The sequence below is a fragment of the Camellia sinensis genome, chromosome 9 (genome assembly GCF_055761805.1).
Source record: "Camellia sinensis isolate YWXY chromosome 9, ASM5576180v1, whole genome shotgun sequence".
Classification (NCBI taxonomy): domain Eukaryota; kingdom Viridiplantae; phylum Streptophyta; class Magnoliopsida; order Ericales; family Theaceae; genus Camellia; species Camellia sinensis.
The window spans coordinates 198284634-198301084 of NC_138969.1; the positions used below are offsets into that span (position 1 = coordinate 198284634).

At 35.7% G+C, this 16451-nt stretch overlaps 2 protein-coding genes across 2 annotated transcripts; one reads left to right on the plus strand and one right to left on the minus strand.

Annotated features, from left to right (window-relative positions):
• The first annotated feature begins 1011 nt into the window (after window positions 1–1011).
• Window positions 1012–9222, plus strand: MAP70-5 (microtubule-associated proteins 70-5). Its single transcript, XM_028215697.2, has 11 exons — window positions 1012–3776; window positions 6263–6348; window positions 6482–6547; window positions 6625–6795; window positions 6950–7120; window positions 7207–7362; window positions 7442–7588; window positions 7748–7819; window positions 7911–8513; window positions 8673–8821; window positions 8965–9222. The coding sequence occupies exons 1-11, from the start codon at window positions 3677–3679 to the stop codon at window positions 8981–8983; spliced, it is 1740 nt and encodes a 579-aa protein (XP_028071498.2). The 5' UTR covers window positions 1012–3676; the 3' UTR covers window positions 8984–9222.
• Window positions 9223–11164: 1942 nt separating this feature from the next.
• Window positions 11165–13655, minus strand: SVR7 (pentatricopeptide (PPR) repeat-containing protein). The gene has a single exon (XM_028215696.2). It carries the CDS (start codon window positions 13585–13587, stop codon window positions 11449–11451), a length of 2139 nt encoding a protein of 712 aa, XP_028071497.2. The 5' UTR covers window positions 13588–13655; the 3' UTR covers window positions 11165–11448.
• Between the last annotated feature and the right edge of the window lie 2796 nt (window positions 13656–16451).

Sequence of the window (16451 nt, forward strand, 5' to 3'; positions counted from 1 at the left end):
GTGTATACCATATGCATTTTATAATTTTTAAAAAATTGACATAATTTCATATTTTTTAATCATAAGTAAAAAAAAAAAATGTCATAACTAAACATAATATAAGTTATAATTAAAGATCTCATGAATCACAATTAAAATAATGTCATAATTAAAAAAAAATAATTATAAAAAATAAATAAATAACATAACTAACAGTATAAATAATATACATTTTTTAAGCGTGTCCACATTAGAATTTCCCATAACAATTTTATTAGGTTGAGGTATATGTATAACCACTTTTCGACCATAGTTTACCTACTCAAACGATGATAGACACACATTTCTCATACAGCTTAGCATGATCCCATTTCACATCACTTTCATAAAACAGTGGTTAGTGGGCATTCCATTAGAGATTAAACTAGCATCATCAACAATGAAAAACCCCACTTCTTAATCAATAACCACTTTGATTATTCGGATCCATATTTACAATTTTGTCGTGCTCTTTCTAATTTAAAGCCGGGTTTTCGAGGGTGTTTGTGAACTTGTGGTGGATTCTCCTTCCCTTCGTTTCTAACCCCAAAACAAATATGCTTCAAAAATGCCAAATGGCAAGTGTGTCATCAAGATGTGAAATTTTCTCTTCATATACTTGCAAGCAAAGATGTGAAGTTTTTCTCTTCTTTTTAATTTATCTTAAGTTTATATTCTACTTTTAAGCCACTTCATGAGTCCTTTCAATTACACCTCATTTTCTTAGTTTCAATCCAAACCCTGTTTGAAATAGCTCCAACTTTAGTCACTAACCATTGTTTTAGGAGAATTTAGCGCGCAAGCAATGGAATTATTCCTAAACAAGAGCTTTCTTCTGTTACTTATATTCTTTTGCAATTATTATGTATGGTAAGACTATATTTATTAAGCTTACCACAGAAGGTTTTATAAATATCCAAAGTTAAAGTCTCACTTGTCACCCAAGCTACACCACAATCCTAGAAGGTTCTCAAGATTTGCACCTACCATTGAATGCTAACAACCAACATTGTCATAGAATATTTCAGATTCATCAAACTGGTATGAACATCATATGTCTTTTCATTTCTCATGTTTTTGATAACCTAGTTCTTCACTCCAAGTTTGGAACGGTATGTGGATAAATATTGAACATTAATTGGAGTAAAGATATTCTAATATTTTTATACTTGCGACATGTACTAATTGAGAGCTTCTATTTGCACATCACCCTTCCTTTAAGTGCACACATTTTTTTTTTTTGAATTTTTTATTATAATTTTGTCCCTCAAGCAAATTATCATTTTGGACAATAGCACAAACCATCGTCTACACAAACCCTAGCTATCACAAAAAATTATTAGGTGGTCCAGGAATACCACATGACTATGTCCCTAATCAATCACAAACAATCATAACTCTTCATGTTTTCCAATCACCCAACACAAAATCATAGGCCCCATCTCCTCCACCAATCATAATGAATATGAAATACCACGTGGCGTTGCCTTTAGACCAACTAATAACTTCAGCTATCACACTACTTCTATCATTAGCTACCACTAGGATTGTAAAATGGCCTGCGGCCTGTGGGTGGCCCGAAGCTCGCCCGCGGCCCTGGATGGGCCTGACCCGTTTGGGTCCGAGCCCGAGCCCAGCCCAAGCACCTGGGCTAGGGCCTAGGCCATTATTTTGAAGCTCAGCCCAGCCCATTCGCCCGCTTAAGACCCATTCAAGGCCCGACCCGCTTGAAGCCCAATGTCTTTTTTAGTGGAAAATAATAAAATTTTAGTAGAAAAAAATTAAAAAAACAAAAAAAAATTGGTTAGGCCCACCTAAACCCAGCCTAAGCCCTAGGTTAGGCCTAGGCCCAAGGCCCGAATACTCTTAGGCCTAGGGTTGGGCCTGGGTCTAATTTTTTGGCATGTGTGCCAGCTCGGCCCGACCTAGCCCAAATTTTGGCAGGAGCTTGCGAGGCTTGACATGAGTCGGGCCGGGCCGGGCCGATCCAAATTTACACCCCTAGCTACCACTACCTACTCATAAGCCCCTTACCACCATGACCCCCTCTCTCTAACCCTCCACCATCGTAATCTCCCTCTCCACCAACCCTATACCATGATTCCACGCCTTCTCGTCACCTTTTCCCACCACTGCAGCCACTCTACCCTTTCTCCAGAACCATTGCAACCCCCTTATTCCCACCTTGGGCATTGCCCCAATCTATTCCACCATCCCAACACATAAACTTGCCCCTCTCCATTCCTTGTGAACACCACGTTCTTCTTTTTCTGCCTTTGAAAACCTTTTTGACATGGTGGTATTAGAGGGGTTGGATTGTGATGGTAGTGCTAGGTTTGAGGAGGGGATTGGCAAGAAGGAGGGGGTGGTGGTGGCATTGGAAGAAATGGACTAAAGAAGGACAATAGGGTTAAGAAAGACCTAAGAGGAGGCGACAGGAAATGTTGTGGGTGGAAGGAGAGGAGGAAGGATGATAGGGTTAGGGAAAGGCTTGGGAGGTGGTGAGGGGAGGGGTGGCTTTATAGTAAAGGCTGGGATTAGGGTTAGGATGAAAGATTGAAGATTAAAAATAAAGATATTATGGAAACTAAATTATGAAGATTAAGAAAAAGAAAAAATAGCAAAAGAAAAAAAAAAAAAAAAACATAATTATGCGTGGTGTGCAAATAAAAGCTTCTATTCTAATTTTATGCATATGTAGTTGAGGGAAGAGGCATATATGTGGTTATCTTGCTTATAACATTCTTAATCATAGTGAAACCACAACAATTATGGATGTAATTCTAAATTTTACAATTCTAGTTTGTTAATCCTAGCTGCAGCCATACATTTATTCCATCCCCCCACCCCACCCCACCCCATCCCATACCACAAAGCTCTGGACACCCTTGTGATAGAAAATAAAAAATTGAAACGCTATAACCACACAAGTAGATTTCTTGCACAATCTTCCTCATTATGTAACATTTAAACCAATATAATTATATGTTTCAGACATAAAACGTTACATTAGCTTAAAAACACAGCATTTAACAAAAGTTATACCCAAAAGTATAAATGTAGTACCAAATAAAAAGAAAAAAAAGAAAAAGAATTTCACTTATAAGATGAATCAGGGTCTATGAATTACAATCTAGAAAAACATTTGAAATTAAGATTAATGAGACACTATTTTATCAAGCGTGACGCTTGAATTCGAGTTTTCTTATTATGAATACAGTTTCTCTTCCTTCTTTTGACAAAAAATAAATAAATAAATAAACAAGAAAGTTGAAATGAAGAATGTGTTTTGAAAATTATAAGAGACAAATGATGATTTTTATTTCTTAATTATATTATATCTATATAATAAAGTAGGATAAAGACATAATTAAAAAAGTAACGGCTGGAGGGAGGGGGGTGGGAAGCCGGCTGGGCTGGCTTGTGATTTGTTACTTTCAAATTTTGCTTCATAGCAAGGGAAGTCCATCATCCCTCTCTTTGTGGTCAATTCCTTAAAGATTGGACTCTCTCTCTCTCTCTCTCTCACATCCACCCTCTTCTTATTTAAACCCATAAACCTTGATTTGGTTGTCATTATTGGGTTTGTGTACTTTGCATTTGCAAAATCACCAAAAGAGAACCAACCAAAAACAAAGAAAGTGAGCAAAAAAAAGAAATGTTGGGAATGGTGGAAATTGGTGAAGAGCTTCCTGTTCCTCTTGCTCACCCTGACCCTCTTGTCTTAGAGCTCAATAGATTGCACGACCAACTCAAAGGTCTCTCTCTCTCTCTCTCTCTCTCTCTGTGTGTGTGTGTTTGTGTTAGGTACTGAGGAATTGAGGATGTTTTAGTTATTCACTTATTTGGATTGCTGTATTTGGTGACCAGATAATTGTTCCAATACTAAACCACAAAGGATACAGACTTATGATTGAGAGAGCCAATTAACATATTATTATACTTCGTTTACTTTGGTGAAAATTATTTTGCATAATATATTTTTTTTTAATTTAGTGTTTAATTGTGATTTTAATGTGCCAGTGATTCTGGCAGTAATGGTATTAATGTGTTGTTGGCGGCAATGGAGGCCTAAAGTTTTTTAAGGTTACAGGTTAAATATCAAAATAAAACTTTATCTAACTGAGTTTTTGAAAATTTAGAACCTCTGACAATAATAATTTTTAAAAATTTTCTTGTTGGCCCTAGGCGACTGTGTTACTGACTGAGTCACTTTTGCATGGTGGTGGTGGAGGCAATGGGGCCCATAAATTGTGTAAAATGGGGCCACAGCAAAATTCTTTAATTTTGAAAGGGTCAAAGTAAAAAATTAGTTTAATTACAACAACAACAAAAAAAACCCAAGGTTTCATGCATTTTTCATTTTAAATCCAAGTGTTTTTCACTTTAAACTCTCCATTACCTTACACAAACGGAGATGGACGAAGGGGGCAAATTGAAACACAGATGGAACTCCAGAGTTTAATTTGTTGAAATTGAAACATTAGGGTTTAAGGTGAAAAATGAGTAAAATCTTGGGGTTTTTTGTGTAATTAACAATTTTTTTAAAATTAAAATCAGTAAAAACAAAAAAATAAAATAAAAGGGTTAATTACAAAATAAACCCCAAGGTTCCTTGTGTTTTTCATTTTAAATTCCAGTGTTTTTCACTTTAAACCCCTTTCGTTATCTTACATAGATGGAGGTGGACGAATGGGGCAAATTGAAATAGTGATGGAACTCCAGCATTTAATTTGTCGAAATTGAAATATTGGAGTTTAAAGTGAAAAACGGTGAAACCTTGGGCATTTTTTTTTATAATTAACCCAAAAAATTATATACAATTTTGTGGGGCCAAAATGCTGTTTTTTTAATCAATACTAAAAAATTACATGAGACTATTGAGGTTTTTGTGAAATTTGAGAGGGTTGAAGTAAAAGTATATATATTCTGAAAGGTCAAAATACTAATTTGTCTTATAAATATTTAATGTTGTATGGGACTAATGAGAATTTTATAAATTTTGGTGGGACTGGCAGTGAGGGTGATGGTAGTTTTCATCTAGAAAAAAAAAAAAATCACTTTTAAAAAGTAAAACAAAGTGTTTGCTCAAAAATTATTTTTGGTTGATCACAAAATATTTTTCATATACTTTGATTTCCATCATACCAAATGTGATGCAAACATAAATTTTTTAGGAAACACCAAAGAAATGGACAAAAATGATAAACTATTTTTTTAATCCATAATGCGCTGAAATAAGCCACATGTTATCCCATCCCAACTGTGTTGACTAAACATTATCGAGGGAGACTGTTTGGTTCGGGGATTTGGGTTGGGATTTGGAAAGGGAAAGGGAAAAGGTGTGTGAAACTAGGTGAAATATAGGAATGTTTTATTCACATTTCACCTACCTTTTCCATTTTCCTTTTCAAATCTCTCCCCAAATCCCCCAACCAAACACAGCATTAAAGGTGAACACTGTACATATTTGCTCTTAATTAAGTCTTCCCACCTTCCAATTGCCCATTTCCATGGACATCATGCACAGTTCACTGGTCTTTTAGTGATAGTTGAAGTGGTCCTAGGACTTCTGATAGTGACACATAATCTATATTGGCATTTAGGTAGGCCTGCATGTCAAGAGATGGTGTGGCCACATAATTGATTGCCATTTATCTAGTTAAAATGTAATTTGGAGTTGTGGCATTTTTATTCATGACATGTATCCATTTTAAAAAGGAGATTTAGTGCACAAGACTTCCGTTAAAGAAGGATTTGGGAAGGTCAATGTACTCCGCTAGAGCAGGATCTAGGGAGGGCAATGATGTTGATTGCGAAGGGAAGAAATACATTTTTGGCCTGTTATTTTGGACAGAACTAAATGTGTTTAGCAGCTTAAAGGGGATAATCTGTACCAGATTTAGAGATATTATATTGAAAAGTGATAAAAAGCAATGCTCGTTTTGCTTCAGAGAGAAAGATTAAGCTTCTCATTCTCTTCTGTCGAATGAAGTGACTTTGTTTCATGAGATTAGGAACTCCTGGTTTTGAGCAGATGAATTGAAAAACTAAGATGAGGTTGCTAAAAAACACTTTTGGAAAACAATAGTTGGCCTTGGCTTCCGGAGATTCTAGTGAAAAACAACATTAGACTTGCACAAGTAGAGGGAGTTTTAAAAATAGGAAGAAATAATTTCTTCTCTTTTCTTTATTTTTTCTTCTCAGTATATCTCATTATAATCATTTTTCACCCATATTTCAGAGAAGGATAGGGAGTTGGGAGATTCTCAAAGCGAAATCAAAGCGTTAAGAGCAACTGAAGTCCTGAAGGACAAAGCTATAGAAGAGGTACTGAGTGGAATTTAAGTATATATAATTACAAATTTTGATCACAGATACGATACAAATTCTAGTCTGGAGAGTGAATTAAAAACTTGAAATTTTGCGGTTTCCATTTAAACCATTACATGTGTTTTTCCAGCTTACAAATGAATTTAATAAATTGGACAAGAAGCTGAGTTTCGCTGAAAAGCTTCTTGATCAAAAGGTATGTCATTGTCTTAAAGCCATAGCTTTATCTGCTAGGCTTCTATGCTCATTTTTGTCAAAATCCGATAAATGCAGAACCTTGAAATCAAGAAACTAACAAGTGAGAAAAAAGAAGCATTGGCTGCGCAGTACGCTGCAGAAGCAACTCTTAGAAGGGTGCACGCAAATCAAAAGGATGACGATTCTATCCCTATTGAATCTGTCATCGCTCCTCTTGAGGCCGACATTAAAATGTTCAAAAATCAGGTACAAAAATGAAGATCAACAACATATTTAGTATTCACCAAAAAAAAACAACATATTTAGTTGTTCTTGCTATTTCTTTTTCTTTTTGTTTTTTTGTTTTTGTTTTTGTTTTTTTTTTGTCCATTTTCTGTAATGTTTCCTTTGGCTTTCTCAGATTGCAGCACTGCAAGAAGATAAAAAGGCCTTGGAACGACTCTCTAAGTCTAAAGAAGCAGCTCTGCTTGAAGCAGAAAAGATTTTGAGAAGTGCACTTGAAAGAGCTTTAATAGTTGAGGAGGTTCAAAACCATAACTTTGAACTGAAGAGACAGATTGAAATTTGCCAGGTACGGTTTTCAACAAAAAAATTCTTTCCTTGAAGTAATTACTAAATTTCGAGTAATTTTCTCAATTTAAGTGAATTAATATGCAGGAGGAGAACAGGATCCTTGATAAAACCAATCGTCAAAAGGTTTTAGAGGTCGAAAAGCTTACCCAAACCATCAAAGAACTTGAGGAGGCTATTCTAGCCGGTGGTGCAGCTGCCAATGCTATTCGTGACTACCAGCGACAGATTTCTGAATTACATGTAAGATTAGGTGTTTTCGCATTGGATTACTGATATGTGCTGATTTGAATGCTGATTGTGCTTGTTCACGTTATTCTAGGAGGAGAAGCGGATACAGGAAAGGGAGCTAGCGAGAGTTAAAGTTTCAGCAAACCGAGTTGCGACTGTGGTGGCTAATGAGTGGAAGGATGAGAACGACAAAGTTATGCCTGTCAAGCAATGGCTCGAAGAGAGAAGGTTGTTGCAGGTATGACAAATATTCGTGTGAACACAATTTTTTGCTCAAATTCCCAGTTCAAAAAATCTCATATACGCAAGGAAATATTCATTTTAAACATGTATTTCTAACATTTTTTTTTGGTTTAAAATCTTTATTTCAGCATAATGAATTTTGTGAGTTTTGCAGGCAGAGATGCAACGGCTAAGAGACAAGTTAGTAATATCAGAGAGGACAGCTAATGCAGAAGCACAAATCAAGGTAAATTAGTTTTTAGTATTTTCAAAAAACAGATACTAAAAACGAAACCAAATCATAAAATTGTCCCCATTGATGTGAATTTGCTCGACAGGACAAACTTAAGTTGAGGCTAAAGACCTTGGAAGAAGGATTAAAGCACGTGTCAAGTTTCTCGGCCAATCCTAATGCATTTTGTGGGTCTCCAAAACCTGGAAAATCAAATCACATCTTTGCGTTCTTATCAAGCAACAATGCTTTAAAGAAGCTATCTACATCACAGCCAAGAGCTTCCACCATTAGGAAAAGCTCTCCTCTGAGGCAGCCAAATATAGAAAATGAAGTGACTAATGATGCTAACGGAGAACTGAAACAAGTTAATAGCTTGAAAAAGAAACATGGCTCAGGAGAAAATTTGCTGAGGAAAAGTATATGGGCATCTAGAAGTAAGGTTGTTGACAGTGGCGAAAAAGAAAACAAGGAGATCAATGAAAACACCACTGTGAATGTTGGTAAGTTTAAGGACAATGAAATTGCGGTTTCAGGGGACTTCAAAATGAAAAATGGAGGCAATGGAGAGTCACATACTAAAGGATGTAATAGTGATGATGTGGTTTCGGGGTTTTTGTATGATAGGCTTCAGAAAGAGGTCATCTCCTTAAGGAAGTCTTGCGAGGCAAAAGATGGTACTTTGAATGCTAAAGATGAAGAACTCAAGGTGAAGTATCTCTCAACACAGTTCTGCTAAGAAAACAGAAACCGATCACAGAATACACATGAATAGACAAGATTTTACACAATCTGTTCTGTGACCGGTTTCTGTGTTCGTGGACTTATTCCTCTCACTATTGAATCTATGTGCTACTTTGATTTCTAGATGCTCATGAAGAAGGTTGACACATTGACAAAAGCGATTGAAGTAGAGTTTAAGAAAATGAAAAGAGAAGCAGCCACGAGAGAGAAGGAATCAGTGTTGGTTAAGATGGAAGATAACAAAAAGATTAGAAACACAGACTCCTTGAAAAGGTCAGTAAAATTTTCCCTGCACCGATGTGATTGTTTCTGTTAGCTTGGTTTTGATTTTCTAACCTGCCAAACAGAATTTATGATTTTGGGAATGCTGTTCAAATGTCATTATTAACCGCTTTGGTTGGTTTCAACTGTACTAGGGTTACGAAATCATCTTGAAGATACCATTGGTGAGACGAAGTTGAAGTTGAAGTTGTAGGGACTGCAAATCAGTAGTGCTTTATCAACAGCGTATGAATAACATTTGAGTGATGCTAAAGAGTTGAAATAATGTTCCGATTTGGTTTGAAAATAGGGAAGGTGACTTTGTAACATCCTGGGTATGATGTTTATTGGAGTCATTCCCCGCTTGAGATTTGCACAAATGATATATTCAAAACAATGTTTGATTGATTGTATTTGTGAATTTCCATGGCTAACTGTTTGGTGTGTTAGATAGCAAAACAATGTGGGATATGGAAACAGTTCTTGCTATGAACACATAAACCAATCACATAATCGGATACAGAATACAAATGAATGGATAAGATATGGGGAAAACAGATAAACACCTAATTAGGCGCTATGTAGAAATGGAAAACACTGGGAAAAGTTATTGGTCAAAAATTGAATTTTTTTTTGTTTTTTTTTTTAACAGATGAAACCAGAACATTTTTGCTATGGAAGAATATTTAAAATGTTTTTATTGAATTCCTCTCATTACTGATCCAAGCCAGCCATGTTTATGTCTTTATATACTATGATACAGAATCATTTACAAAGGAGAATTGAGCTCATGAAACTGTTTCTTATGATATTATTCTAAACCTTCTCTCTTGACCACCAAAACCAAAATTAATCACATTATGAAATACAAAAAACAAAAACAACTCTCCATCTCCCATTTTTATGCAGCATAAATACACAACCACCCCATGGAAAATGGGGTTGAATGCAGTAAAGGAAAAGTAACAAAAAAAGATTCTTTTCCCATCTTTCAAACAATTCTACTACTCGGGAATTGTGGCTAAAGATGGCCGCCATTTCTGACACTCTTTTCTTCCCAATAAAGATTGAATTGCAACATTTCGCGATTGGCACTCTACGCTGCTCATCATCAACTCCAACTGCTCCTTTGTCACTACAATCTTCACTTTCCAGCCTCTGCAACTATTGCCAACAACCACTTTCCTCAAAAATGGAGGGTTACATGGACGTCCCAAGTGTGGCCCGAGATAGTTAACCTCCCCGGATTTGAGCTTGGCTTTGGGTGGCAATGGTGAGTCGGACTGAGCACGATGTACAAGGTTATGGCCTTTGTAGGGGGCCAGAGGTGCTTTTTCAACCAGAGTCAATGCCTTGAACTCTTCTTCAACTCCATCAATGATTAGAACTTTGCTCTTCTTCTGTGGTGAAGACAGCAATACATGTATGCAGTTACCCATTGTGCATGAATCCAAGGACTAAGTTCTCTCAAATATATATAGTGTTACTTTTGTCGATGTCATGTCTCCGGCAGCTTAACGTGCAGGCCATCTTATAGCTGTTATATATATATATATATGACTCGTTTTGTTGTACATTGTAACTGTATGGTTGAGCTACTTGGGGGAGGGTGGATTCAAATTTTAAATAAGATTTGACTCACATTTTCTTATTATTGAAACCATTGCAGAGTCAAAGAGCTAAGCAGAGCATCATTCTATAATGCACCCAAACCCCCCCCCCCCCCCCCCCCCAACAAGGGCACGTGAGATGCAAAAGGTCAACCTTTAGAGGGATTTAAAACCATGAAGTCAAATATTTTACTATTTTTTTTAGGTTTTCTTTTTTTAGGCCAGTGATTTATTAGCCAAAAAAGGGAGAAAAATGCAACATATTTTACTTCTTTTTTCTTTTATATTGTTTTCAGGTTATCATGTTTTTTGGGGGGTTTGAGTTGTGTTGAGGATGAGTGGAGGGATGCAAAGTTAAGACGGTTGCTGACTGTCCCTCCCATCCAAAGCGAGAAATATGGAAAAAGCTCAAATTGATGATTCTCTAGTCCAAGACACAACATGAAAGAAAAAGCAACAGCATAAATTACAACGGGCAATTCTAGTGCACGAGGCTCCTGTTCGTGCAGGGTCTTTGGGGAAGGTAATATTTGTGCATAATATGCACGACAGAAAATCAATAGATAGGGGTTGAAGCCATTCTCTACTAACTGAATGGAAATCACGCAAGGCATCAAATACGTGTTCTATGTGCTTGTTACCATTCCTTGTGTTTCACAAGAAGCAAACTACTCCAAATAGACAAATACCATGTTAACATCTGAGCTACCACTAAGCTAATAGTAGGATGTCAAATGAGAATAGATTTGTGAAACAATATTCATAACACCCATTGATGATAAAGAACTTGCCTTCAAGTCACTGGTGATTCATTAACTCTATCGACACATTCAAGTAAAATAAGCAATAAATCAGCCTAGTGTGAATGGACTGTTTGCATGTAGTAGTAGTAGTAGTAGTAGTACAAAATTTTTCTCTACCATGAGAGTTAGATTAGGCAAACAGACAGGAAAGGAGAATTCTGGACACACCTTTTACTGTTTCTAGAGATCTTATAACAATAAAAGCTACTTTTGGAAGATGAAACCCTTACGAGGGCAGTATCTGTGCAGCAACTAGCTCAGGGGAGCATCTAGACTCCAACCATGACTTGGCTGCAACCTTTGTCGTCAAAAACCAGCCAACCTGGTCAGGGGCCTCATGGAATGGAGCATTTAGTTCCTTCAGATGTGATTCAAACACTGCTGCCAAACCTTTGTCCGAATATTTGTGTTTCCCATGCCCTGTATTGATTCCAAGCAATGATGGAAACTCCTCTCCATTTTCCAATGCCTTGGACAAGTCATTCATCCAAACATGTAATGCAGTCAGAGCTGCCCCAAGAGAGAGGCTCTTCAAGTGTAAAGACCATTGTGTCAGAGACTTTGACTGTATATCCATGTATATCTCAAGTGTAACCCCTAGGTCTAACAACTCACAAGCTCTCTCTAACATGTTGAGATTAACACAGAGATCAATTAAGCAATTGCAGTAAGCTTTTTTAACATCAGCAGAAATCGAATTAAAGAGTTGATGAGCTTCCCTCCTAAAAATCTCCCTTTCTACGTTTTCATCCTCCACGATGAGTTTCACCACGTAACCAAGCTTTGAATTAGCCTTCTCGATGCAGTTGGTCATCTTACTGAGTCCTTCCTTCGGTGTTTGGGTCATCACATTCAGAAGACAACCGCAGAACCGATCATCAGGTGTTATACCTAGCTCTAAAACACGATTAAATGTCCGAATAACATCATCTGTTCGGTTTGCTTTTCCATAGCATTGAATGAGTGAGGTCAGGACAAAAATATTAGGCTCAAAACCCGCATCCAACATCTCGTTCAACATGGCCTCTGCCTCCAAGACTTTCGCACTGCAGGAGTATATAGTAATCAAGGATGAGAAAGTCCAACTGTCAGGCTTGCAAGTCTCGGATCTCTTCATATCCTCAAAAATCTCAACAGCTTCATCAATATACCCTACATCGGCACACATGGCTAAAATGGTATTGTAAAGGGTAACATTCAATTCCATTCCCTTCCCCTTCATCTCTCTATACACATTGATGCCATCTTCACCATAGCGAACTTTTCCATAGGCCCGAAGTAGTGCAGCATAGGTTGCCCAATTCGGTGTAAACCCATTCTTTATCAACTCATTGTAAACAGATTTGGCTTGCCAAGGTCTCTTGGCTCTTCCCATCGCATCCAACAATGTGTTATATACAACCAAGTTCGGTTTAATGCGCAGTGCTTTCATTTCCTCATATACATTCAAGCACCCATCAAAATTCCCCGACATCCCATAAATTTTTATCAAAGTTGAGAATGTCACAGCATCAATCTTCCACTTTCCCGCTCTGGCACGGTCATACAAGCTCAAAGCCATGTCAATATTACCAGCCCGTCCATAGGCATCGATCATCACTGCGTGATTAACATCATCGGGTTCGCAACCATACAGCGACATCTTCTCATACCACTCCACAGCCTTTTTTGGCAAAGATGACAACCTAGCGCAACTAATTATGGTCGAAAATGTAACATTGTCTGGTTTGACTCCTCTCTGGAGCATTTCATCGAACAGCTTCTCTGCTCTATCTAAATCCCTACATTTCTTGAACACCTTCAATGTCACATTATAAAGAATCACTTCTTTACTCAATTTAAGTTTCCCTTGAAAGTATTTTAGCACAATAGGCGCTGTTTCAGGGTTGGACATGTTATTAAGAACAACAACACCGTCTTGCTCTACAATTTTCTCGCCCAAACCAACCAATATACTGAAAACATCATCCTCAGTAGGGTTACATGAATTCAGAGACTCAGCGATTCTAACAAGAGAAGAATACCTGGAATCGTACGATTGCCGACGAAACTGCGAAGCTCTGGGGCTTCTGGGATTGACCCATATGTAGCTTTTGGACGAAGAACTGATCTTTTCATCAGAATTTGGAAATTCAGAGGAATTTGAGTTCTGGGTATCTTCTGAAATTGGGTCTTGAACAGACACTCGACCGATTTGGAGAGAGGTTCTTGAATGGAGAGAGAAAGGGTGCATGGAGTGTTTTAGAGTGAGAGAAGGACGAAAAGGTGTGGGTTTGAGCGAGAATGGAGGAGAGAGAGAGTTGCAGAAGAGAGGGTGGTCGTGAGGGGGCCGAGAAGATGGGGAAGAGCAGAGATGATAAGCCATTTGCCTCTCAAGCTTGTGTGAGAGTGGGGGTTGGGGTGTTTTTTGAAAGCTCTGAAATAGTGGAGACCTTATCAAGTGAAACAGTGTTTTTCATTTTACCATAATAACCTCAGTAATTACCTTAGCCCCCTCTGAGAAGTTGATTATTTTTATAGGTTATTTTAATTTTTGATTATTTTAATAGGGGATTTGGTCATAGCCTCATCACTATCTAATTTCTCTTTCAAAAGGACATGAATTATATAAGTACTTTCAAAACTCCCTGATATTTTAAAACTTGTTTCTTTTACTATATTACCCTCATATCTATCAGCTCTCTTATTAAGACATTTTTACTATGTATTTCAGAGTAAAATTTTACTCTATATGAAAGTAAAATTTTACTATGAATGAGAGTAAAATTTTACACTATGAAACTAAAAGTAAAATTTTACTCTGTATGAAAGTAAAATTTTACTCTGTATAAAAGTAAAATTTTACTATGCATGAGAGTAAAATTTTACACTCTGAAACTAAAAGTAAAATTTTACTCTGTATAAAAGTAAAATTTTACTTTGAAAAATAAGTAAACTGTAAGACTCTGAAGCTAAAAGCAAAATTTTACTCTGTATAAAAGTAAAATTTTACTCTGGTTCTGTCAAATGAAAAAAACAGAGCAATAGAACCAGAGTAAACGTTTTCATTCTGGTATTTGGCATGATGCAGCCAAAAGATATCCGACAATTAAAAAAGAATGTTTAGCCATTGTTAGATGTGTTCTAAAATTTCAAGATGATTTGTTAAATCAACAGTTTCTAATACGAGTTGATTGTTCTGCCGCCAAACAAATCTTTAAAAAGGATGTTGCTAACTTAGCCCAAAGACAAATTTTTGCCTCATGGCAATCTGCACTTTCTGCTTTTGATTTTGATATTGAATATATTAAAGGTGAAACTAATTCCCTTCCTGATTTTCTTACCCGTGAATATTTGCAGAAATCTCATGTAGGGTAGAAGCTGGGGCTCCGCCAGACGGGGCCGTATAAGGGGTTCTAACCCCTATAATACAGAATTTCCGCCATTATTTGGCCAATCCAGTACTCCCAGGGAATCTTCTAGCAAGACTGCTAAAGATGTCCTTTTGGCTCCAGACAATTCTTATTTCCAGAATACCATCACCGAGGAAACTGTCCTCTACATTGATACTGCTGATATACAATGGATGGTAGATCCATGGGAGATTAAGCAACACTATCTCACCACTCAACATTCTCCTCCTCATTTTGACCAATACAGATATGTGTACGAGCAAATTCTTACGGAAATTTTGACCAATACAGAGTAAAATTTTACTCTGGTTCTATCAAATGAAATTTGATGTTTACTCTAAAAAATCGATGGAACTTTGAGTTTTGAGCTTTGAATCAGGCCTATAATCCTTGAATCAATCGATGTTTACTTTGAAAAACATTGAATCATGCCTATAATCCTTGAATCATGCCTATAATCTAAAAATTTTCGAGAAATCTCAATTTTTCATACCCCGGTTCTTCAGATTTTTCAGATTTTACAGATTTTTCAGATTTTTAAAACTTTGAGCTTTCAAAAATCTATATATTCGAATTCAAATCTCAAAACACACAAACACACACACATACATATATATATATATATATATATATATGTATCAGCGCGATTTGTAAGTTCTCCACAGCTCCGGCCATGAAGGAAGCTAGGATTAGAAGAGAGAGACGAGATAGAAAATGAACAGTTGAAAGAGAGTTGAAGGAGGAGAGTTGAGAAGAGGCAGAGAGAGATCGTCGGAGCTTAGGAATGACACAGGTCCGGCCATGGAGAAAGCTAGGGTTAGAAGTGAGAGACGAGAGAGAAGATAAATTTTGTATCTGGATTGTGTATATGTGAGGGTATAATAGTCTGATAAAATATTTAAATAATAAATTTTGTCCTTTATGCAAGATTTTATAATTATGAGGGGGTTTAGAAAGTATAATTTTTTTCTTAGTCCTTCTAACAATGAAAGGAAGGTAAAGGGGGTTTATAGCCAAATTTCCCATTTTAATAATTATTTTTGAAAAGTTAGTTGATATTTTTATAATTAAATATGATATTTACGAGAGAAAAAAATAAAATAATTATAAATTTAATATGACATTTTATCTTATTAATTATTTTAATTTTAATTTATTTTTTCTTTTAATACTATTTTAGTCCAAAATATCCAAACAAAACCTCTTCCTATTCACCTACATCATTCATTCATGTGACTACAATCACATTAATCCCTTTTAGTTTAATACTACTAGCATATCACATACAATTTAAAGATTAATTTTAAAATTAAATATTAAATTTTAACTATTTCATTAGAATATTATATATATATATATATATATTGCAGTTATTATGTCATTAATTATATATTTATGTTATTAATAAAAAATAGATGTCATAATTTAATTGGTAATGATGAAAAAAATAGAATAAATTATAAAAATATAATTATGATAAAATAAAAATACATGTCGTCCTATAGGTTTTTCAATTTTTTTGTTATGTTAAAGTTTGACCAATTATATATAGCTAAAAATTTCATTCATAGTTTCTATTTAAATATTTTTAAATTATAGATAAATAAATTTTATTTGTACTCTTTTTTTAAACCTCAAATTAAATGCAATTTAAATATGTTAATTTTCTTATTTTTCATCTACAAAATTTTACTTTAAATTTTGACCAAAAAAAAGATTAGATATATTGACCAATAATTTATACCACGTATATCTTATGCTAGACATTTTTATTTTTTATTTTTTATTTTTTAAATAGAAGACTTAGCTATGGTTAAAATATAAAAATAAAGACGAC